This window comes from Chanos chanos, chromosome 4 (assembly GCF_902362185.1).
Source record: "Chanos chanos chromosome 4, fChaCha1.1, whole genome shotgun sequence".
Lineage (NCBI taxonomy): Eukaryota > Metazoa > Chordata > Actinopteri > Gonorynchiformes > Chanidae > Chanos > Chanos chanos.
In genome coordinates this window covers 34,752,555-34,777,810 of record NC_044498.1, presented here as the reverse complement: position 1 = coordinate 34,777,810, position 25,256 = coordinate 34,752,555, and the positions used below count along the sequence as shown (strand labels likewise).

At 38.6% G+C, this 25,256-nt stretch overlaps 1 protein-coding gene across 16 annotated transcripts in view; it reads right to left on the bottom strand.

Moving 5' to 3' along the window:
- Nucleotides 1-25,256, bottom strand: part of LOC115809138 (neurexin-1a-like) — a 226,294-nt gene that overhangs the window by 24,171 nt on the left and 176,867 nt on the right. For 10 of the 16 annotated variants that reach the window (XM_030770669.1, XM_030770675.1, XM_030770678.1 and 7 more), the window contains 3 exons: nucleotides 20,820-20,991; nucleotides 13,562-13,651; nucleotides 11,755-12,077 (listed from right to left, as the gene is read on the bottom strand). In XM_030770669.1, coding sequence (XP_030626529.1) covers nucleotides 11,755-12,077; nucleotides 13,562-13,651; nucleotides 20,820-20,991 — 585 coding nt within the window. The remainder of the gene's footprint in view (nucleotides 1-11,754; nucleotides 12,078-13,561; nucleotides 13,652-20,819; nucleotides 20,992-25,256) is intronic. The other 6 variants (XM_030770680.1, XM_030770682.1, XM_030770679.1 and 3 more) reach the window with 1 other exon arrangement.

The window sequence follows — 25,256 nt, the reverse complement described above, 5'->3', positions numbered from 1 at the left end:
CTCTCAGGTCCACCGCAGGTCTCTGACATCACATCCACCTCCATCCGTCAATGCTGAGCCACTGTAGCCCCCAGCAGACCTTGCAGCACCTAAGCCCTGTAGCCCTGGCCTGGGGCCCTCACACACCTGAGACCTGGAGGAGGAGCCACACTCATCTGACATTGCAAGGGCCGGCCACGGGAGGGCTGTCCTCCTCCCATGACACAAAAAGGACAAAACCCTGACCTCTTTGCATCTCCATTCCAGTCAACGAGCAAGCATTACTCAAAGCTATGGGCACTTCATTATATACACACACGTTAATCCCTGTCAGCCAATAACACAAAGACTACTTCTGGCACTATAAGAGACCTGTTTTAGATTTTTTTTTTCCATAGTGTTGACTTAGATTGAAATGACACTTGTAAGTTCAGTTTTCTGCGACTTTTACCATGCAGTAAATGTATGTTAAGCTGCAATAGTTATAATTGCACTAAAATGAAGTATTAACAGTTTGTTTTGTGCCCTGTCACACGGTGCATGACAAATGTACGCCTCTAAGTGTACGGCAATTTCCATATTCATACCCTGACATATTGCATAAGTTAACTTCAATATATTGGCTGTATGGACTCGGGGATGTGACAAATGAGAAAATGATCAGTGGGAGGTTTGATGTGTGTGTGTGTGTGTGTGTTTTTTTTACCCCCCTAACACATTGATTTGGACTTCCCATTAATATGAATTGGTTGTCACACAGTAAACCAAGTGGAACAGTCTCTTCACACTCTGGACTGTTTTCATTGAGATCTGACACATGAGACTTTACCGACAAACTTTTTAATCATGTCGACCATTCTCTGTGCTTGCTACTTGTGAGGGAGACAGAAACGCTCGCTGAGAGCATTCTGGTTTCTAGGGAAACACATAAAGAAAGACAAGTTAAGGATTTGCTGTTGCAGAATGCAAGCTGCAAAAAAAGAAAAAGACGAGACTAAGAATCCCTGATTTCTAAAATTTCACTCCAATGTCTCCCTATGACAAAGACATTGTGGCAGCACCTAAAACTCCGCCTCTTTTATTCAAGAACGGGAGATTCTGTTTGACCTTGAGAAATTTAGAATCTTTGCATCAAGATTCTGTTGATTCAGTTTGATGTCCTTTTTTACAGCATTTTTTGTGTAAACTGAGATCTTGGGTGCAACTAATAAGTCAGTAACTCTCCTGAGGAAGCAAGAGAGCAATCCAAAGTCATTATTCCATGTATTTTTTTATTTTTTATTTATGTATATTTTTTGTTCTTGAAATAAGAAATTCTAAGAGTGCACTGAAGGGCTTAGAGTTCACAGAAGGGTTTAGATTTCTCTTTGGTGCAATGCAGAAAAAAGGGCGTTTTGTAAGAATAAAAGCTTCATTCAAGATTTCCAATCCAAGGTCTTCTTTGCCAAGCGAAAGCTATACTTATTGATTTTTTTTTCCTTTTATAGCTTAAAAATGACTTCACTTTCAAAAATGTTGATAAAAATCATTTAGCTCCTCAATGAACCTAATTGGACATCTTATTTTCAGTTAGTGTTGGAAGAAAAGGCTTGCTTATTGACTTTATGCACTGACATCTTAGACAGAAGCGCAATGTTAACCATACAGATACAAATGGCAGCTTGTGATATAAAAGTTGTCAAATTCAAGACAGAAGAATGATGACCATGATGTGCAGTAACTTTTACTCTCATGGCAAGGTGTAACCCCTATTTATTATTTAGGGCCCACTGACACTCTTGCATCCAGAGTACGCAGACATTCTAGCACCATAAGAGACAAACTAGTTTTGTTTTTAAGCAAACTTCAGGCAAGATATGAACAGAAAGGCAGGGAACAAAAAAAAAAAAACAAAACAAAACAAAAAAACAAAACAACCAAAAAAAACTTCCTTGAGAGAGAGAGAGAGAAAAAAGGAAAAGTTTTATGAGAAAACAATCCCAATTTATCAGTCAAATCGAGCTAAATATGCAGCTTTGTGCCTACTGCTATTCTACCAACCACTGAAAATTTTAATCTCACTGAGTCAGCAGGAAGCTTCTAGTGCAACAGATTACCTTCCCGTGTTTCTAGTGCGAAATACTCGAATTTGATTTGTTATATGTTGCCCGTGTATGTCTTTCCTCTCTAAGGGAGGGAGCTCTTACTACACAAAGGACAGTTAACACATTATGGATTAGGTCCCCTTGATGAAAGTCAAATTTTTACAAACAACTTTTTAGGGAACCTAGGCAACCGAAGACATTTTAATCTTCTGCTTTAATTAAAATTCAGCACAGGGCACTGTATTCAGGATGTAGATATTCTTGTCATTTTCATTGAGGAGTACAATACATCATCACTCATTCAAAATGTAGTTTTAAAACTGTACTGTAGAGACCATGCATCAACAACGCATTTATCTTGTGAATATTACTCTTTACATCTTTTTCAATTGATTTTAGCCAAAATCTTTCTCTATTTTGATATGTATCTAACTTAACCTGGGTGGGACACCTAATTTTTTGATGTGTACACCTTATCTACGGGTTCATAATGGAGTATTTCAGGTACTCCAATACCTGTCAGTGGAATATTTCGGCTAACACATTCCTCGAGCAATGATTACACAAAGGAAGTGAAAAACAAACAAACAAAAAAAACAACAACAAAAAAACCACACCGACACCTTTTCATTATGGCGCTCGTGTTTATCCTGACAATCTGGTCTACAAGAATGGTCATTTCAAGGGGCAAACTTCAAAGCTTTAGATGGAAAGTAGGCCAATTTGGGAGTCATATGCAGCTAGCATCAACAATGACTCACAAGGGCTGTGGGTTCATATGAATTTCCGTGGGTTGAAGCAGCTGCTTGACTTACAAGGACATTCCCTGAGGTAGATGGCAGTATGTCAAATCTCAATCTGTCTCTGTAAAACAGTGGGTGGCTAAAACTCTACGACTCTGTTTTTAGGGGGAAGAGACCTGGGGCACGGTCACCACAAGCCAACTCAACTGGAACAAGACCATCTGGTGAGGTACTGTTACTGGGCATTGCTGTTTGTTTTAGAGAGAGCAGCACGAACACCTGCAGATTTTCACATTTACAAGTGGGCGGGGTTGATTACCTAGCCAAAAGTGAGAGCACCCTTTTTTCATCCATTTTTTTCTTTCCCTTCTGCCTGGATGATATATCTCAAATTTCAAACTTGGTTACTTCAGATTCACAGCATGCCTACAGCCACTAATAAGTGTAGCTTTGAGGAACTGATTGGAGGAGCTCAAAACTATGAACAGACTTCATGATGAAATACTTTCAAAAACTCACAGTATCTTAAATGTCAGAATAAATAATCATTTTGTTTTAAAGATCAATCTGGGGACTGACCAGTCTTCTCCATATAGACTTGTTATTTTTTAGTGTGAATAAACACGGCACTAACGATGAGCAAAATGCTTTTTAAGGGGAATAAGAGAATAAGGTTGTCCAGCAAATCACAAACTAAAAAGCCAGTTAATTAAACAAATGTATGAATAAAGCAGGACAATTTTTTTTTTTAAAAATTCAGTGTTTACACAGTATATTCTGAGCACAGCTAAAAAAAAAAAGAGTGTGTATATGGGTCAGATCTTATTATAAATTCTATGCATAATGCAGTTTATTGCTTTTTAATGACTGTACTGGAGAATTCAGACTCAAACAGTTTGACAGAGCCATCGAAGAACTGTTTTTTTTTTTTTCTTGTGGAAATGAAAGGCAAAAATGCATGTATATTTTTCATGTCCCGCCTCTCCCCTCTTGTTTAATTACTGCTTTTACCATTTCAGTCTGAATCCATTAAGTGCCATATTTTACATAAAGCTGAACAGAATTAAGTAGACCATAATAGATAATATTAAAATACTACATTTCAGTCAGTTGCTAATACATTTCGATTAGTAACCCCCTTCCCTCTTTGATAATTACTTGCAAACACACACACACACACACACACACACACACACACACATATATGCTGTGAAAAGCCTAAAGTCCATAGAGTAAAGGAAATTGTTTATCTATAAAGATACAGGCCTCACAAATTCACTCTCTGCAGAAGTCTCTTGATATCTAACTCATGTCTAATAGACTTTAATCATGTTTAATAGTTTTTAATGGTGCAAAAAAACCCACATCAGAGTGTGTCAAGATCTGTGGCAAGAGAAGTAATTGGGGTGTGTGGTACGAAAAACACGTCCGGGTCTCTACCTGAGGCTCTGAGAAATGAAAGGTTTCTCTCATCATCTTTGCAATAAAGGGGGGTCACTCTAAAAGTAATGACTCACTAAAGCTGTAATTATTGCAAATTAATTACACCTTGATTGTGTGCACACAACAGATAAGACGGAAGTGCCACCGTGTCTCAGTGCCACGCATGCTAAACAGCAGGGTCTGTGCAAGTGTATATGAATGATTAAATTTCCTTTTAATATATGAACTACCATATCTTAATATACTTACATCGCCTGGAGATGATCAAGGCCACATCGTCACGATAACCCCAAGCACTGGGGTGCAATATGCAGCACAAACTGAGGCATGTCAGATCACCACAAAACTGCTAGCACAACAAATGAGTAATTAGCATGTTGCCACTCCATAAAAGTTGTCATCTGACCAAGAAATCAACCAAGTAGCAACTTATCATTTTTCATCTTTTTCTTCTTTCTTATTTTTCTTAATTTTTTTTCTTTCCATTTTTGTGAAAGGGAATTTACGTGACTATACAAGCAAAAGGTTAACACAAACAAACCTTAGCAAAGGTTAATTTTTCTGATTGAACAGCAGGTGCCTGAAATGTTTTGGCTTGAGTCTGAACCTAAAGTCTAGTCGAAGAAATAACAAAGAGTTTAGGCTTATTTGAGTAAGTGTCAAAGCTGGCAGTTGTTTGTTGTGGTAATTAAGTGTGATATATCTAATCAGCGACAATACAGACGGCAAAATTGATGTGACATGCACCTACAGTATCACAGTGTGGAAGAGCGCAGATGTCTCCGCCAATTATCTGCTTTGTTTGGGATGATACAAATAGAGATTCTTTGGGACTGCCAGGTGGTTTTGCAAGGAAGCCACCATTTTGACAAAGTGGAGGGTACATTACACACGTATCCTGCCGTATAAACACACAATCTCTCTCCTCTCTCTCTCTCTCTTTCTCTGTCCAGACAGTGTGGACAGACTCAGAGAGTCCCAGATGAGGAGCACCTGTGTGATTAATATCCACACTCCAGCCAGACTGGATAATACAGTGTACAGAGTCAGTGGATTAATCACTGTCATACCCAGAGCTGGCTTCTACCCCAGTCAGTATGAGAAACAAGCCAGCATGTCTTAGATCTGGGTTTTAATTAAGCAAGTCTGACCCATCCTCTTCCTCTGAAACCATGGCTGTTACATTTCCACCCTCCTTAAACAAAACTGCTGGACATGACTCTCTTTTGCCCTCCCACATGTATTAAATTGTATGAATCTCAATACATTTCTCAACATGTTACTGAACCTTTAAAGCTTTATGTTAAGCTTTCAGTAATTATATGCATCAATAACGATTTTGATAATTAATTAATCATAAATCACTGCATTTTGCCAAGAATGTGAAACATACTCATATTCTATTCCCTCACCAATCACATGAGAGGTTGTATGTATATATATATATATATATATATATATTTTAATTTAGTTTAATTTGAATATCTGTGTCTCTCCATTCATTGTAGTCAGTTACTCTGCTAAAACCTGATGATCTCATAGCTCTCTCTCATGCCTCTCTCCTGTCATTAGCAGGTATGCACTGCCACTTCTTTTTCGCTTGACAACCATGGGCCATAGAGACAGAGGAACAAGTGTGTTTTTGCCACATGCCTTATTTATCTTCTAACCTCATCGCTCAGTGTCGTACCGCTGGCATCTCTGGGCGCCATTACTCATGTCTGTGTTGGCGAGCCACTGGATTTATTTAAAGGGAACCAGCCCATCCGTCAAGCGGTGCAAAAAGACAGCCTTGTGTCTCAAAAGCCCAGCAAAAGAGATCTCAAATTAGTCTCCCATTACAAAATTAAAGGGACAAACTGCTGGAGAGCAAAAATGTTGATACAATTCATGTTTCTCCTTTGGAAACACACGGGGGCATTTTTATGGGAAAAATGACGCTCCAATCAAATGAACATGCTGAAGCGAGTGAAAGGAGAGGTTCTTCTGGAGACAGGCCCGTTTGTCGCAAGCCCAGGCACTTTGTCAGTACTGCATTAAGGCCTAATTGGCTGAGATGGAGGTTTGTCACAGGGTTTTGACACTTCATTAGAGCATGGCAGCTACTCTAAAACAGAGGAAGTTATTTCCCTTAAGAGAAAAGGACAGTGAAAAAGAAAAAGAAAATAAGTGCCACATTTGGTATAAGGGTACTCTATCAGAGCGCTCGAATAAAAGAAGCAAACAATCTGATTGAATTCTTTCAGAGTATCGGTATCAGCAATAATCAGTGTTAAATTAGTACTATTTAAGAAATTACACGCTGATAATAATCTGGCAAAAGATCATTTGCTTGAAAGGAACCTAATTTAAATCTCATGAGATAGTACTGAACTCTCTCTGCTTCATTCACTACTCTGTAATCTGTCTGGACCACTGTCTTGTCAGCTGAGTGACCCTGGGATCAGAATGTATGTCACTGAAAGCATTAATTAGTTCCAAAAGCTGAGCAGCAATGAGAACTAATCATCTGTGGGTGTTGATAGCCACTGCCAGAGGGAAAATTCCTGTATCATTTCAGACACATCTCCAACACTGAAACACCATTACTCTATCAGACAAAGGACAAGGCAACACAGCAGTTCTTAAGACAGAAGAAAACCACTTAACCAACTGTTTGTTTTTTTCTTTTAACCAGGGGGTTGTACATTGTAGTTAAGAAGATAAAATAATGACCAAATCAGTGGCTAGTGCGTTAAATATTCAGATTTTACCAACCACTTTCAATGAATTTCTGTGTACTTAGCATACTTTTCAAATCTGGTATCACAACCTTTGACAAGAGATAAGTCAGATTATTCAAGATCACTCACTCACCCACTCACTTTCAAAGCCGCTTAACCTAATTAGGGTCGCGGGGGTAGCTCGAGCCTATCCCAGCGTTCATTGGGTGCAAGGCGGGGAAACACCCTGGGCAGGTCACCAGTCCATCGCAGGGCAGACACACAGACAAACACACTCGCACACATTCATACCTAGGGGCAATTTAGTGTCTCCAATTCACCTAACCTGCATGTCTTTGGAGTGTGGGAGGAAACCCATGCAGACACGGGCAGAACATGCAAACTCCAAGATTATTCAGAAGAACAATAAAACAAACAAACAAACGAACAAACAAAAAATGAGACAGAGACAGAGGGGATGCAACCCATACCAACCTTGGTTCAGGGAAGCTGTGTCAAGATACTTTTATGAGATGGAAACCCTTTAGTTAATGTAAAGTAAGGTAAAGAACATACTTTTTCCATTTTCTCCCTGTTCTTTATGCAGCTGATGGTCTGCCAAAAAAAAAAAAAAAAAAGAACCACAATCCACCGTTTACAGCTCTTGTATGGACTGACAATTGCAAGAGTGGTGTTGCATTTTCCATTGACTCAGAGATACCATAGTTCCTTCATTCAGTTCTCTTGACCTGCATGGACTTTGCATTTCCACATTTCCAAACACAACTTTTGCATTTGAAAAAAAAGGTTCAAAGTTGGAGCAGCTCTTCACAAATTACAAAGGGTTGCAGGAAGCTTGTACTGAAAGCTAGAAGACATGTCAAGCTTCTAACAAATGCTGATGTATGAAATATTTTAAAAACCACGTTATTTTCACAGCATACAAATTATGCAACATATAGGAACCTGCGCATGTAAACATGAACAAATGCACACTGATGTTCCAGGGAAACAAACAAGCATTGCATCTCTAAAGTACCCACAGCTACATGGCCATGAATGTCAAACATGTCCCTCGGGAGCTTACATTAGCTTATGACTGTACAAATACAGATACATAAATGGGTAACTGGTGTGAAACCTTGGGGAATTTAGCTGAATTTTGTTAATATCAAACATCAAAGCTGTGTTGATGTGTTCAGAGGAACAAACTCTATGTAATATGTAATCCTGACTCTCATATTCTGTTATTGCGCTCTTTCTTGAATATTTCAGTGCTTGTATCTGCCTGAGGGTTGGTGCTGCTTGTGTGTGAGACGTGGGCTGAGTTTAGAGAATATGTCCTGTTGGGAGGAGTGAAGGAGAATCACAAGGAAATGAACACACTACCAAGTTAGTGATGAAGTCATTCAAAATATCAGAGAGTCAGAGAAACAGAGAGACAAACTGAAAAGTTTGTATTCTTAGAATGCTGCATCTCATTAGCCACGATCCTCTCAAGTCTTAAAAAGGAGTGCAAAAGTTTCCATTAAGGTTCGTGTGTGTCTGTATAAAAACAGTTAAATGTGTTAAGAAATTGTCTGACCGTGCCACCATGAAATGGGTATTGGAAAAAGGAAAGAAATTGCCCTCATTAAAATGTTTGTAACATTTTGTAATATGCTAATGGAAGTGCTTTGTGCTTTGTTCAACATAAGCCTAATTAATGAAAAAAAAGGTTAAGCTCCTATTTTATGATACATTTTAAAGTGTTATGCATGCTGAGCAGATAAAAGAGTGCAACGTGTAATGAGCCTGTGTCAGCATTTGTGAGGTGGGAAATGATTCTTCCATATTCACTCACTTATAACAACAATGGTAAAAAAAAGAAAAAAAAAAAAAAAACAATAATAGGTGCGTGAGAGCAACACTGTGCTTTCAATCAACACTCACTGTTCATCTCAGCTGTAGTGGAAAAGCTGCAGTTAAATCACCAGGATTTGAGCCACAGTTTGAAATTATTCTGTGAATTAAGAGATTTGATTAAGTTTGAACGCATAGCAATCTTACAAATAAAAATGATATTTATGTGATGTGTGGCAAATCGCAAATTTGCTAAAAGGAGGAAGAGGATGGTTAGCCTTCCTCCTGAGGGAACACAGCCCTGTGCATGGATGGACACTGACAGAGTCTATTTCTGTGACTGTGCCTTCGTGCTCAGCTGAAGCGAACTGGGGCATTCATCCACGGGCAGATATCAGAATTCAATGCTAATGTTTCCATGTGGAGTCAAATGCAACAATTGCACAATAATATCACAATGGCTTCCAATGCAGAGTTAAAGCCAAAATGATTGTGATTAGAATACAGGGAACAGGCAAATTACAATGGCAACTGTCAACCTCATTCAGCTCACAACTCACTCTCTGCAGATGACAAAACAACCAAATCTTAGGAAATCAAATAAATGACTTTTCTTTAAAAAAATCACATTATAGAAAATCAAATTCAGAAAAAAGACCTTTTTGTTTCTCCAGCTCAACTTTTAGCATCAGCAATAAAAATGCCAATTTTGACAAGACCAAGAAACATCTTGACCCAGTAGCGGACCATGTACACCGTGACAATATTTGTGAATTTGACAGCTGAAATATATTTAATATTTAAAAACTGTCAAAATTCATCATTAAAGCCCTGTCACACATATGTCATGCAACTGAAATCAGATCTGCTCTATCCAGTATCAAAATGTCATATGCCTATCACGTACAAAAATCAAATGGAAAAAAAAAAAAATGCAGGCCAGTTCTTTTTCGCAAGACAAGTTGAGCCGTGAAGAGTCCTCTCCATTTATATTCCAGTCTTACCCGCTGAGCCGTCTCTCTTGTGGTCTCCTGTTGTTCTCCAGTGATGAGAATGTTTATATGCCTTTGTTTTATTGTTTTTGCCATGTTATGATTGCACAGCATTGCAATTGTTTCACAGAGGGAATTTTTATTCAATTATTAATTGCCCACTGTAACAGTGCTTCAAGATGTTGACAATTAAAACATCATCTGATTGGAGTCCTTCCACTACTTCCCAACCTGCTCACCACGTTACACATTAATAAATCTTGGCTATAAGGAAAGCAGAGCCATACTGAATATTAAGGTGATTGGAGTAGACTTAGCTTGAGAGTAGACACTATCTGTTATACCATTCCTCATACTATACAATTCCTCTCAGTTTTTTTTTTTTTTTTCCTATGCTCTTGGCAATGTAATGTGCCTGGCACTTGCTCCATACAATAAGCCTCAAAGGCTGGCACTAACCTAGAAAATAAAGCATTGAATGAAGCCTTTAGAGCTCAGATAAAAGCACAATATCTGTCATTATAAGTGAATATCAGGCAGTGAGAAGGTCACCTAATACCATCTTAGATTCTTTGACTTTTGTTCATGCGGAACCTAGAAATCTCCTTCAAGCCTGGAGCATGTACCCTCAAGGCAAGACATAGGGTCTGACCTAGTCCACTCAGTTTGCCATGAAAGCGAGTCAATGCTCAGAGCTCCACCAAAAATCATTTCCCTTTGTTCCAAAACATGCAATCACTGCAGGGAATGTGCCTGCAGAGCAATTTAAGTGCCTGTGTAGTGTTCATCGCTCGCTTACCCCATCTCTACCACCTACTCCCTTTTCACTTACTCCTGTGAACAGGCAGTCAGTAAGACACTGCTGGCCATGCATCAGAATCTCTTGATTTATGACAACAGCACTTAAAGAAGTCATCCCCAGACACACACACACACACACACACACGCGCAGACACATATACGCGCACACACACACACAAACACGCGCGCACACACACAGACACACGTCATTGTCTGACTCTGACACCACACACAAGAGTGACTTCTAAAGGTAAGAGCCCTTTGCTCATTTTCACTGACCCAAATGGATCCTGCCCATCTGTGTGCCCGTGTCTGCATGAAAGCCACTCTCCAAACAGAAAAGCATCCTGCCAAGTGTGATGCTTGACTGAGCCACTTAATCCACTAATGCTCATGTTCCAAGACTGTGGGATGTAATTTCTCTCATTTTTTCCTCTTACTGTTATGTGTTGTAAATAATATGTATTTATGTTCAGAGCAGCACTTTCAGAATGAATAGATAAAGCATTCCAAAGAAACCACCAAAGAGAAGGAAACTGGGACATACAGGCTGAGTACCTTGCAGAGCAAAATGACTGGGATATTAACAATGGCTCTCAAAAATTGCAATAATGATGTTTAGGAGAGAACCAATACACAAACAAAAACAACAACAACCTCCTAAAATGATTTTTTTTTTTTTATGACGACCATCCCTCCACACAAAGGCTTAATCACACACTGCCTCAAAACTGTATTTCTGATCGACTATAAAGTCATTCTCGTCTAATCTGCCAGTGATGAATCTGTATTAAGTAATGTGAATGCCAATAGTAGTTTGTTCTACATTCATATGAGAGGGACTAGAAGCTATTGTCAGTTCTGCAATTCTAAAATGCTTTTGTGTCCAACAGGGTTAGTTTACAATGACAGTCATTAAAGTCTGTTGGCCATGACTATGAGTCCTACAATTTCCTTTTCTCCCCCTAAATGGAGCATTTTGGGAATTTAGCCAGAAATACTGTTATCAAACCACAAATGCATCACAAATTGGTTATTCTAGTGCAAGTGACCAGAGACCACAAACCAGCATATGCAAAAACTGAAAGGGAAAAAACCCAAAACAAACCAACAAACAAACAAACAAACAAACAAAAAAAAACAGAGATGTGAAGCTGAGGTTTCTGACCTGCTGAGGTTCTCTGGGTGTGGTCTGTTTAACCCTCCGGCTGGAGGCTGTGGTGATGGCAATGTCCAGCATGGAGGAGGTGGAGGTTTCTGAACGATTGACGGTGGCGCTGGATTGTGGTGTGATGGACGAGGGTGATTCGCCCACCAGACGCACGCTGCCCTCAATACGAATGTTAGGATCTCCCTCTACTGCCATGTTGAAGACCTTCAGACCATTGTAGTATAGACCGGACATCTGGCCCTGAAAAGACCGACTACCCCCGTTGTCCCAACCTCCGATCTTAATGGTGGTCTGGCTGTTGAAGATAGTGAGTTGTCGACCTGCAGGACAAAAATGCTACATAAATACAGCCATATTGAACCTGAGACATGCACACTCTCAGAGAGAGAGAGAGAGAGAGAGAGAGAGAGAGAGAGAGAGAGAGAGAGAGAGAGAGAGAGAGAGAGAGAGAGAGAGACAAAAGGAAAAAAGAAGAGTGATGAGAAATAATCACGCCTAGAGAAAGAGACGGATTATTTGCCCGTTGGATAATGAGAACGATAAATTACCCATCGCTACGAGCAGCCCCCAGTAATTTATCGCCGTTATAATGATAGCATGTCTATGAAATGGAGATTCAAAGGAAAAGAAAACAAGAGAAAAACATTAGCAAACACTTTTAGATTCATGATCTTTTTTTTTTTGCTAAAAGGACAATCAGATAAAGCAGTTAAGAAAGAAATTATTCAGTCAGTTTCAAAAAAATTATTGCATGCATTTGTTTTTTTTTAAAAAGGTTTTTGAATGCATGTTCTTTATATGGTGTCACCATTGTAGGTACAAACATATTTTGGTGTCCACATGATGATCACAACAAAATTATATTAATGACAGATGTTTCTTCCTTGTCAGCCAATTAACATTTTACAACAGCCTGTTCTCTCGTCATTAAAAAAAATCGTGTGTTAGGAGGCTGCTTTCTCCAAAAAGAGTTAAGAATTTTCTCTAGGTTTGAAACGCCTTTTAGCAAGAGTGAAAGAGATGCAGGAAGTGAGAACATGATTTTGGGTGGGATGCGTACAAACTGAGGCAATTGAGAAGTTACAATTTCATTGAAAGGTAACAGAAGAAAACTTGAACTTAAAACAAAATAAAAAAAAAAAAATCAATAAACATAAAATCACAGTTTTTATGTGGAGGATACAATTTGTTTTTTTAAAACGTGATGCATGCATGCACTCAAAATTAGTGTTTTGTTCCTAAATACAACACATTTCTTGTCCTATCCTATACATATTTAAAATACTTGTTAAAGGGACTCTTAAGCCAATTAATGTTTCAATCTATTTATCCCATCTAGCAGTTTAAATGCTTTTCATAGACCATAACAACAAAGCACATATAATCTATATATGTGTGTACATAATAGACTGCAAGTGTATATCAACTTAATAAGCATGACTCTAGTTTTGGCCTCTTTTATCTGATAAATTTAAGTGTTTAAAGCAGGTAACAAGAATACTATGTATCATTTTAACATAATTTTAAAAGTTTTAATATTACAGGCTGAGTTAGATTTATGTTTACAGTCCCTTTAACCTGAATTTAACAGGAGAAAAAACAAAGAAAAAACAAAGACGCATTAAACACTGTAATACATAGTTATATAAAGTGTGCAAGGATTACAAACTACATTTTGTTGTTTTAAATTGCTTTGTTTAATTTATTTTAACTGCACATTTATTTTTTATTGGTTTATTTGTGTTACAAAGTCTTACTTTGTTATATTCAAATTATTTTTTTAAGTTTTAATCAATGGTTTTACCTTTGTCGAGTAGCCATTCGTCAACTACTCGACCAAGTCGATATGGGATTCGCTGTCTAGCAATCGCCAGTCGTTCGTTATCAATGTTGCCTTTAAAGTTTAAAGAGACATTTCATCGGTTAAAATCTGTAAGTCAAGGGTTAAATGTTAATACTTAAGGCTTGGTCTACACAACTGAAACATTTGTTTTTTTAGGAAAATTTAGAACGTTTAAAAGCAAACCTGCCTAAAACATTTCACTGACCAAATATTTTTCTCAATCCATTTTAATTTATTTTTTTTTACAAACATTATTCCTATGTTAATTGAAAATTAGCTTGCATATTGTTTTTTCTAGGTTAATAAATCTAAATTAAAATAAACAACCCATATCACACATTTAAGCAATCAATGACAAAGCCCTTTCTTAAAATGAGCTCAAAACATTTTTTTTCTTTTCCTTTTCATTTCTCTTTTTCTTTCTTTCTTTTTTTTCTTATTTCTTTTTGGTAGATTTTAGCTAGTTATACATCACTCAGAGGAAATAACATACTGGCTTGTTTAAAGCACATTCAAACTTTTGGTTTAGAGTCACACAATACATACATCATAGAATACATTTTCAACACCTAACATGATTTAAAAATGCGGACTAATTAGCCGATAACAATAGGCTGACAGTCCCATTCTCGAATATTTAGAAGGTAAAACAATAAAAAACTGTGAAAAAGTTAGGCAGGTAAACAGGGCAACAAACAAACATTATAGCAAAGAGCACTCCACACACCTTCCGGAAAGGCTTTGACAAAAGCTTGGGTGTATAAATAGGATATCATTTTTAAACTGCTAATGTGTCATCAAAATTGTGTAAAATCAATATGCAAAGCCCCAAAATGCTAAAATCCTTTAGAAGGAGAAAGAAAGAAGAAGAAGAAGAAAAAGGAGAAGAATAAAAGTTCAAAATAAGACAAAAACGTAGAAACTTCCTTTGAGAATGGGGAAAAATAGCTAAAACACAACAATTAAGAGTGTTCATCTTTGATGAGATCCTTGGAAGCTTAAGCAGGAGATGAGGCCAGTAACCCTAAAAAAGAAAAGAGGATGTCCAGTCGGGTAGTTTTTGGAGTGAATTCTTCCTCTTCTTTGCCAGAGACTTCACAGATTGAATTCTGACTAGCACAATTGTTCCGGTAGATTGAAAATATTCTATCACATCCTGCTGCATTAGTTCTGTCTGAGCAGGTGAGGGTTGAGGGGGGAAAAGCAGTAATTTAGCGTAGCACACCATCAACACAGGGCGAGAAGAGGTCAGGAGAGAGAGAACCAGTAGACCTAACTCTGAACTGTCTGTATTGACAGAGACAAGACACAGGAGTGTCGCAGTGGACTTTTAATTATATCACTATGTTTTGAAGGTCAGGGAAACTGAGAGACAAGAATGCTTCTTTCCTTTAATATTCCATTAATCTCACGCAGTGTAAAACAATCAAGCAGCCTTAAATCTGATCCTGTCTGTGCAAGCAGAAGCAGGGGGGAAAAAAAGAGATGGTACGTATGCCTAACACCCAGTCTACACAGTAGTCTTGGGATGGAAAACCAAATAATTTGTCTGTGACGAGTAATATGAGGTGCAAAGAAAACTCAGGGTAGACTTAACTTCTGTGTTTAATAATGGAAAATAATAGGTAATGGCAATATGCGACTTATCACAACATATATTTACATATTTGTGTGATTGTGTGAATGAGTGTGACACAGGTTTGATTTTCACGAAGAGCCTGAAGACTACGGAAAGAAACAAACATGTGAAACAATACTTCAAACTGCGATTTCACGCTTCTGTCAAACCTAGAGCAAAAACAGAGCTAAATGGAGCTAAAGGCACAGGCTAAGAGAGTCTAGACAGCAGTGATGGACGTTCATGGCCTTTGTCACATTTATGTGACAGCAGCGACATGGTGTCGCACTCAGACCACCAGAGCTCTCACTCCCACCCTGACGCTCTGACATCTCAGAGACGAGGGGTCAAGAGACAGCCGAGTACTGGTAAGCAGAGCAGCCTGGGGTAGGAGAGAGAGAGCGAGAGAGAGAGAGAGAGAGAGAAAGAGAGAGAGAAAGAGAGAGAGAGAGAGATATGTGGAATGTCAGAATACAGGGTTGAGGACAGTTCAGCTATTCCCAAAGTTTTATTATTTTTCATCATCTGATAAATGCACTGATTCTATTGTATTTACTGATTCATTTTATGAATCAGTCTCTGTCTCTGACCCTGTTCGTTCATCCTCTGACAAAAGAGTCATTTATTTCAAATGTTTGAGTTTTACAAAAGGACACACTCACTTTTGATGCAGTTGGCTTGTTGCACAAATGCAGATCAAAATCCAGAGATATTAGAAGACAACCTTTAAATAAAAGTGTCTAACGCACTTGCACAAACAGCTCTGCTTTCAGATGAGCACCATGTGTCCCATCTACTGGCTAACACTCAGTGGAGCCGGATCCCAGTGTTCCTTTGGCAGGTAGGCTAAGCTAGGCCTATTCGAGCTTGTCTATTGTTTGGTAATGATACTGGCCTCTATCTTTGGCAAAAGCTGTTGTTAATTAAGTGTGAATGTAATCGAGCCCTGATCGTGTATCGATTCCCTCCTGGGGATCCAGGATTGCTGCACAAAGCTATCTGTTGGTTTCTAACTCCTGTACCAGAGTCTATTCATCCAGACAAACAGAGAGAGTTTCTCTCCTCGCTCTGAAAAAGGGCTACCTTGGACTTATCTATGGTCCCAGACTGCAGTGAAGTGCTAGCATTCTCCCCTCTGCCCTGATTTGCCCTTCCACACTGTTCTGTCTTTGTTAATTATAGATAAGGCTTTGGCTTTATCTTACTTCTATGCCATGGGCTACTCTCCACATTAAAATGTGTGAATGTCTTCACTATTCAGAGATCCTAGAGGATTAAACAAGCCAAAGGAACAAAAAAGAGAAAGAGAAAAGCAAAAGGAGTCAATTAGCTTGGTATTTTTTTCTTTTGCTTGTTGTTTTTTTTTGTTTGTTTTTTGTTTTTTTAACAATGACTTAGGGAAATATCACTGCTCACTCTGTAGTTTGTTTGAGCGCTGGACTGTAGTTGAAAGGTAGAGCGTAAACTCAATAAGTTCCAGTGTTGAGGAGGTGAAATGTGTGTAAATGTAATAATGTGTTGGATATGCCACTAACACTGATTTGCCATATCTGACTCTTTCTGACTCCCTCCTGCAGCTGCACTGTAGGCAAAGGCACACGCCTATAACAACAGAGACACACACATGCAGAGCGAGAGAGAGAGAGAGAAAGACAGACAGACAGAGAGACAAAGAGAAAGAGAGAAAGAGAGAGAGGGGGGAGTTCTGAAAAAACAGGAACAGAGACATAGAGAGGAAATCAAAATTTTTCTTATAAAAACAGGAGAATAGGGTCCAATGACTGGTGGGCTAGAGCATTATCTGTGTGTGAAATGGTCTGGGCATTGCTCTGATGCTGGCATGCCAGTACCATGCTGTCACCCTGAGGCTCCGGTAGTCTTATTGTGATGGCATTACTTCCATGGCCCAGGCTCTTTATTGGGCTTTTACTAACAGTCTGTCCTTTTGTTGGCTATGTATGTGGATATAAAACAGAGAAATACAAAGAGACGATAGTAGAATAAAACAAAAGAATGAGAGGCTGTGTCTTTTATTTCCATTCTAACTCCATGTATTAATTAGAACAAATACTTATTAAAGAGGTCACGTTTTTATAAATAAAAATTCTGCTTTTCAACTCAAGTGGTCCACTCTCACTTGTTTCCTGTTTCCTGCTCTTCCTACTCTCCTTTCCTTCATTCTCTTCCTCCTCATCAATGTAATCATCATTATCATTTCCATGTGTTTCATGGATTAACTCTGACACGCTGAGGTGGGAAATATCATATTAACCATGGAATATTAAAAGATGATTAACCTATCAGTTCTCAGCTGGAGGGAAAAGATGTACTAGTGCACGATGAGAAAAACATTCCTGGGTGTACATACACACACACACACGCACACACACACAAACACTCAGCTCTGTTTCAAACAGCCCCAAATTAATGTCTAAATTGTACTTTAACTTGAACAGGCTAGACAGATCCAGTACTGTTGTAAATAATCTTACACTCACATTACTATGGGTGTATAGTCATATATTTTGTGAGCATGTCTTGTTGTTTTAAATACTGCCAAAAGATGATAATACATTACATATGAAACCATATGTGTGCAGTATCCAACCAACAGTGGATTCAAGCAAATGCTTGAAAATGTATGTACAGTAATGTATTAGCATCCTGTTATCTTTGGATTGCTGTAACAACATCAACAGGCAGGTGTCACATGGAGAGATTTTGTGACAAATCTACACAGAACTAGGAGTAAAATACAGAATTTGTTGAGTCTGATTTGGTTATCCAGTGTAAATAAGCCAACAAGCCCAAGCTAGAGGGAGTCTGTCTATTTGATTTCTCTGTTTACAGAGATAAACAGTTGCTGACTTTGTCATATTTTAAAAGGCTTCGTCTTGGATGCATTCGGACTGCGTAACAATGATTTCTCATGCGGCAGAAAGAGTTTTCTTTTCCTTATTTTTGGAGTCCCATCAAAATCAGTGTTCAGCTGGTCCCTTAGTAGATGAAAAAAAAAAAAAAAAAAAATACAGGGATATGTAATTATCAGAAATGCTGCAAGTTCTCCTTATCTTTCCTCCCCTCTCCTCTCCGCTCTCATTAAAAATTAAAATTCATTTGGGTTATCAGTGCCTTTTTTCAGCTGTAGAGTCAATCAAAAAAAAAAAAAAAAAAAAAAAATAGTCACGACTTCCTCAGATTCATCCTCACAGCCGCCCAACCCCTTTCCAAAAGGAAAAAAGTTCCCGAAAGCTTGAAGACGTCATTTTCACCTCAGAACACTAATTCTCTCAGTGTCTTTGTGTAACAATAACGGATATTCAAGTGCATATTCAAATCCATGTTAAACCTGCTCAGAAAAAAGACAGATCTAATTTGGCAAACAAATGCGGAGGTGCACCTTGGGAAGTATGAACCTGAGAGGGAAAGAAGTTTGTCAGATTCTTCAAATACACTACAAACATCTCCATTAACGTGTGAGCATAGCAGACAATTATCAACAATGGAAGCAAGTAATTTTGACATTTCAGCTCACTTGAAAATGTTTGATCTTTTTTTTTCTCACTGCTTTTTATTAGTGGTAAGCATGATAATTGCCTTTTCTATTTATATCAGATAAAAAAAAAGGGGGGGGGGGTGTCATGTGTATTTGGGGGAGGTGAAACAAATCGTAGATTTTAATGCCTCTGTAAATGGTAGCAGGTCAGTCCCAGGCGGTTAAATTTATTCAATTCTTTTGACTTCAAGATAGTCTGGAGCCCTTTAATCCATTTTAATCTGGCATTGAGGGGGATCTTTGGTGAGTGACTGATTGTAATTACTCCACCTTACAAAACGAAGACCTGCAGCTCCAAATTAATAAGAAGCCTAACCAGCCTTTACTAGATTAATTCATTTATTGCTTGAACTCTGTGAACACGGTGTGAAAAGACATCCCCCAAGCAAAAATACCTGCTGTACTGTAGAATGACTTGTAGATTTATAAGGAGTTGCCTAATCTTAAATGAAATGCCCAATATTCCATATTCAATGTGGTTGGACAAATGAGATTCATAGAGCAGAGTAGATTCTTAAGATCTATTATGCTCTAATAAGATAAGAGAAGGCTTCATTTGTGAACATACAGTATTACATCCTGCAAACACTGATCACCATTGTGAAAAGAAATAATCTTAACTGTTACAGGCCTGTTTTGGCTCACGGGAGAGATTCAACATTTGTAAACAGGAAAAGAGGCCATTAGAGAAGGTAAGATTTAATTTCAGCCCAAATAAAACGCCTTGTCTTTGTACCCACTGCATTCAGTGAATGTTCTGTGTTGAAGAAACACACGCTGCTGCTCTTGGCACATCACGCTAACCGTAAAGTTTCTCAATTTCTGTGAGTTTTATTTCAAACATACTACAGTGTATGGGACTGAAAAGATCATCTTGCTTAAATATGCCTCACTGAGAGTACATGAGTTTGGAGAAACATTCTGCTTCTCAGAAATGATGTGACTGAGGGCATGTGCATGTGTGTATGTGTATGTGTGCATGTGTGTTTGAGAGAGAGAGAGACAGAGAGAGAGAGGGAAAAGGATGTGCATCTGCTGTTTGCATGGTCAGATTTTTGTACCCAGGCAATTAACCCACTGGTGCATTCCTCTCTTTTGGCTGCACGTCAGAAGCCATTAATTTCTCTTCCTACCTGAGGCGAGGAACGGCGACTGAGTGGCCGTCATGAAAACCTCTTTCATTTTGATGAAAGCAATGAGCATGCCTGAAAAGGTCAGCAAACATTACAAGAGGAGAAAGGAAGGGAACGGGAGATAGAGGGACAAGAAAACGGACAGGTTGAATTCATTTCCAGATTGCTGTTGATGCTGGGAAATCTGACACACACACACTCAGGAATGATCCCATGATCCTCTCTTTTAACCTCCTCTGAAGTGCCGTGAATTGCAGGATGTACTTTTCCATACAGAGTGGGCAGAGTAAGATTTGATCAGTTGATCCGCACAATCACAACTGTTAAGTTTCATAGAGCTGGTTAGCATTCATTTAAGTGAATCACTGTGAGCTTGTGGGATCAAGATCGTTATCACCAAAGGGATGTCTGTTATATCTGAGATGCATGAGTCATTAAATGGCAAAACAGATCTGACAGAGTTGGTGTAAACCCATTTCACTGTGGACTGCTGATAAAGGAAAAAAATCATCAAAACGCAAGCAAAAGTAACATCATTCAAATGAGAATTTTATCTTTGAACATTGTCCCTCTTTTGTCAAAGCCTTTTAGCGCTTTAAACATTAATGAACTGAAAAAAAAAAAAAAACCCTGAACATTGCCATTTTTCTTTGACTGACAGTCATCATTTTACTAACCAAAGTACATTACAGAGTACTGTTTTTTTTTTTTTTTTCTTTTTGCATACAGAAAGAGTAAAGACAAGACAAACAATAACACAGCATTATCAGGTTACTTCAACCTTTACACCCTTTAAATTAAAAAAAAAAGCAAAACAAAACAAAACCCTACCACATTTGCACAAATACGATTGGGTGTTGATCTGCCCAACAAGAAGAGAGATGGGGAAAAAAAAGAGAGAGGTTTTCTTACCTACTGGATACCGCTCAATGACAGGCAAGTCATCCACCTGCAGGGTGGCATTACCACCACTCCGAGTAAACTTCACTATATGGTATTTCCCATCATTTACAAACTTTGTCTTCTCTTCTATGTTAATGTCATCTGTTCCAACATTAAATACCACTGCGATATTCCCCTTTTCCTAGAGAGAAAGAAAGAACAAAACTGGTTTTAGTGAAGATTTACAGAAGAGTCATTCTAAATTTTTCCTTAAGCATTAACACCCCCTCACTATATTTAAACTACACAGAGAAAACAAACATTGAAAATGAAACTGGTGGTATGAAGACTTGAATCCAACTGTCTCATTTGTTTAAAAAAACAAAAAACAAACAAAAAAAAACCCATCAACATGCTGCTGATAGTATTAAACATGTGAGTTATTCTTTTTTGAGAGCGAATCTTGTGACGAAATCAGATCAGAGATACTTAAAGTTCACCTGAAGGGTCACTTAAGAAAGGCAATGTGATTAACAAACAGATGGTAATCCGATTGTCAGACTCTATTCAGAACTGGTGCACTCGTACCAATGGCCAAATATGTACTTTCATTTGAAACACAACAAGCCTATTAAAGTCAATCACAGGTTCATCCTGTAGCAACAACATTAGCAAATCTCTAATTATATTTGCAAAAGGGAGGGAATAGCATGCTAATTAAATTAAAGCCCTTATGAAACAGCTGACCTCAAAATAGTACTGCTTGACCAGGTCTCTTAGTCAACGCAAAGAGAATCATCAATATCAATTAACTGCTGACACTGGAACACTCAATATGCATTTTGTATGTGGCGTACTGATACAAGGGACAGCAATATGAAAAAGGGACAGCATTAAAAAAAAAAAAAAAAAAAGAGATTTTTTAAAAATTATTTATTCATTTATTTTGCATTCAATAAAGATCAAGCAATGCCCCATCAGTCCTAACTAACAGAAATTATGTTTTCACCAAAGCGTTAATGCACAGTGACACACCAAAAGTATAGACGTCATATGGCATTTACTTCTTTTAAAAAGGAAAAACATGTTTTTCTGTCCTGTTGTCCCTCAGACCGAAAGCGGGTATTTTTGCCAGCAAGCGCGACCATCTGTGTTTTGGAGTTTGCCCTGCAGCACTGACTGGACTAAAAACTCATGTATGTCATCATTTTCTGCATGGCTACAGTGTTTGCTGTAAAATACATATTTGCAAGCAATCTAAGAATACCGTTAAAACAGCCTTGCGAGACCTCTTCTAACAATAGAAAACAACGTAAAATCTTCAAAAGAGGATTACCACCACACCGGTGCTATCAATAGTATATAAAATGGTTTCTAGGAATTGAGAGATTATCACTGTCTCTCCATGTTAAAAAAAAAAAAAAAAAAAAAAGTAAACCTACTGTAAATCTTCAGTCCCTGCACAGTCTCCACATCACCTTCATCTAGCACCTCTTCTGACAGAGTCATCAAACTGCTCTGCAGCACACTAAGATCTGCTTTCATGTTTTAAATGCCTGAGCCCACAGTGAAGGCTCTGGCTGAAAGGAGCCACTTGGCACAGCTTCTGTTTCCTTACGAGAAGCGATAACGGGAGCATCTGGTAGGAGGCTTCAGCCTTGCAGCTTTCTGCTGTGTTTGGAATGTCATTATCCAGTCAGCACCGTGGCATCGCTGCACATTGTTCCAGCTCCTTCTCTCCACACACTAAAGCAGCTCTGGATTACTCCGAAGACTGATACTCAACATGTTTCTGCCTCGTCACAGTTCACTGACCAAAAAAAAAAAAAAAAAGAAGCAGATGCTCTCTTCATAAGGTGAACAAGGTAAAAATGCGCAAGATGTTTCCAACCCACGTTTCGTGCCTCCAACCAACTGTTTAAAAGAATTAGCAAAATATGTATGACAAATGTCTTTACAAGCTTTCCTAAAAGCAACCTTGTAGAAATTTTGTGAAATGAAAGTATTGGGTAAGAAATATTCTATTTCCTCCTATCAGTGCAAGCACTTGCCACAGTGTTCAACTGAGATCATCACTGGCCAAATCCCCAGCAGTGACGATTTTGGAAGGGACTTGAGTGTGGGAAGGTGAAGGCTGAATGGACCATATTCCTGCTAACAAAATGCTATATGACACAAAAATTCTTCATAGGCTCTGGATATAGCCTGCTTTGGGAGAGCCAAGGCCTCCTGCACAGAGGAGCCTATGGCTTGTTTCCGAGGTCCCTAAGCTCCACAGGTGGGGCACGTGGCAGGAGTCATGCTCCTCAAACGACACACACTGTGCCCTGCTGTGAGCGGAGCAGGCAAGTGGAGCTGCGTCTCAATCTATGATCAGATCTCAAGTTCTGCATTTCAATTTCATCAAGATGCTCTTGCTTTTTTCTTATACAAAGGCTGTTTGTTAAAGGCTGTCAATTGCTCTGCTACTGAACAGTATTTCAGGACTTTGTGTTTGCATGTCAAAGATGATTTGTCCAGGATGTGTTTGTTTTTCTGCTTTTTAAAGGTGTGTTAGAGTAGTTGTAGAGAATATAGCTTTTACTCTGTCTCTTCTCAAGGACTCAGTCACAGTGTGGCTCCAAAGCACAAAGGGACTTGGCTGAAGGAGGCATCTAGTTCCAAGGACTGTCAAATACATAAAGAAAACTCACTAATTCCATTTTTATGAGTCCATTACTTGAGTGAGATGGAGGGAAAAAAAAAAACAGCCCCAGTGTTCAAGAAGAAACTAATTAAAGTGCCATTTTAATAGCATCGTTCGATGGACTTTTAATGCTCCCCAAAGTCTCATTAATAAATTCAGGACATTTAGTTACAAATTATCTATTCAATTTTCAAAGTAAAAGTACAAAGTGCTTCAATACAAAGTGAGTGTGTGTGTGTGTGTATGTGTGTGTGTGTTTGTGTGTGTGTGTGTAAAGAGAAAATGTTGGGGTGATACACAAATGCCTAGAAAAAAGGGTAAAATATCAAATTTTTTCACCAGTAAAGCATTCAAGAACAGCAATGTCAACAATATTTAAATAAAGGAGGACAAGTTGTTTATTTGAGGTCTGGGAGCATGTGGTAGAGTGAAGTCACCCTGGAGCTTTATCTATCACCATTTTTTTTTCTTTTTTATCCTCAGCGGTTCAAAAGCCCATGAGTAACCCCAGCCAAAACTTCCAACTATGGATGTTCTGTTGCCATGGTGACACATAAAGACATAAAGCATAAAGCTTGTACACCTGTGATAATTCAGCCTTGCAGTCAGCTTGCTAAAACCAGCCACTGCAAATTCAGAAACCTCATGAGAAGTGTTATTTCTAAATGAACAAATGAATAAGTAAACAAGTAAATAAAGTGCAGTGCTGTTGGGCATATCAGACATTTGGTCTGTCTGGTTAGCATTGCTGGTTGAAGCTAGGCTAAGAGCTTTTGTGCTACACAAAGCCTGCTCCACAGAAAGGAGTATTATCAGTGGTCCTGATCCCCACTGGGTGTTTCTTTCATCCAGCTAACCACCCTCTGACTCCCCTCCTAAAATCTAGGCTGTTCCTGGCAAAGTGTTGTTCACCCTGCTGGGAGGCCCAGGGGAAAATCTATATATACCGCACCCCAAGAACGAGCACCATCCTGTCAGTGAACACGCAGCCTTGATTAATTGCTCATCAAGCTGGAATGGAGTTTAATTAACTGATGGAGTTGATCCGAGAAGCTCCTACCCATTAAAAAAAAAAAAAAAAAAAACCTTTTTCCTTCCAGCTGTGGGGATGGGATGCAACTAAATTTCACATCCTGGACTGGTGGTGAGTGGTTGGCTCTGATGAGGGGGCTGTCTCCTCTCTAAAAATATATCACTTCCAGTGGAAGATGAAACTACTTCCACTTCTGTAATTCTGATTCCCGTTTTTACGGTTCTACAGCTGTTGTGGCCATGTCTAAAACATTGTAATTTTGTTGAGTATGATTTAATAACTCGTAGCACAATCTGACTGCAACTGCACTGCAAAATGCCGGAGGCCAACACATGTGTGTGAAGAGTGGTGAAATGTAAAATCGAATGGACAATCTTATAGAAACCTCTGCATGACAACATGTGCAGAACTGTACAAGTTTACCCCGAGGATGTGATCTGCAAGTTGTAAAACATGAATTTATATCTTGAAAACAGTGTGGCGTTTTTTTTTTTGTTTTGTTTTTTTATTTTTTCTTTCCTTGTTGTCTCCTTGAGCTTTACTATGCCTCTCATTAGGAGAAAAATCCAGGAAATATGAACAAACCACTGAGCCAGTTGACATCTACCCATGTGCAGACACTCATTAGCTAACAACACGTTAGTTTCGAATCACTGCGAGCATAAAGCATTTGAAATATTGATTCGCTCATAATCTGCTTCATGGTCAAACATGACAAGCACAAACAGAAACATACTAGGTCAAAGTA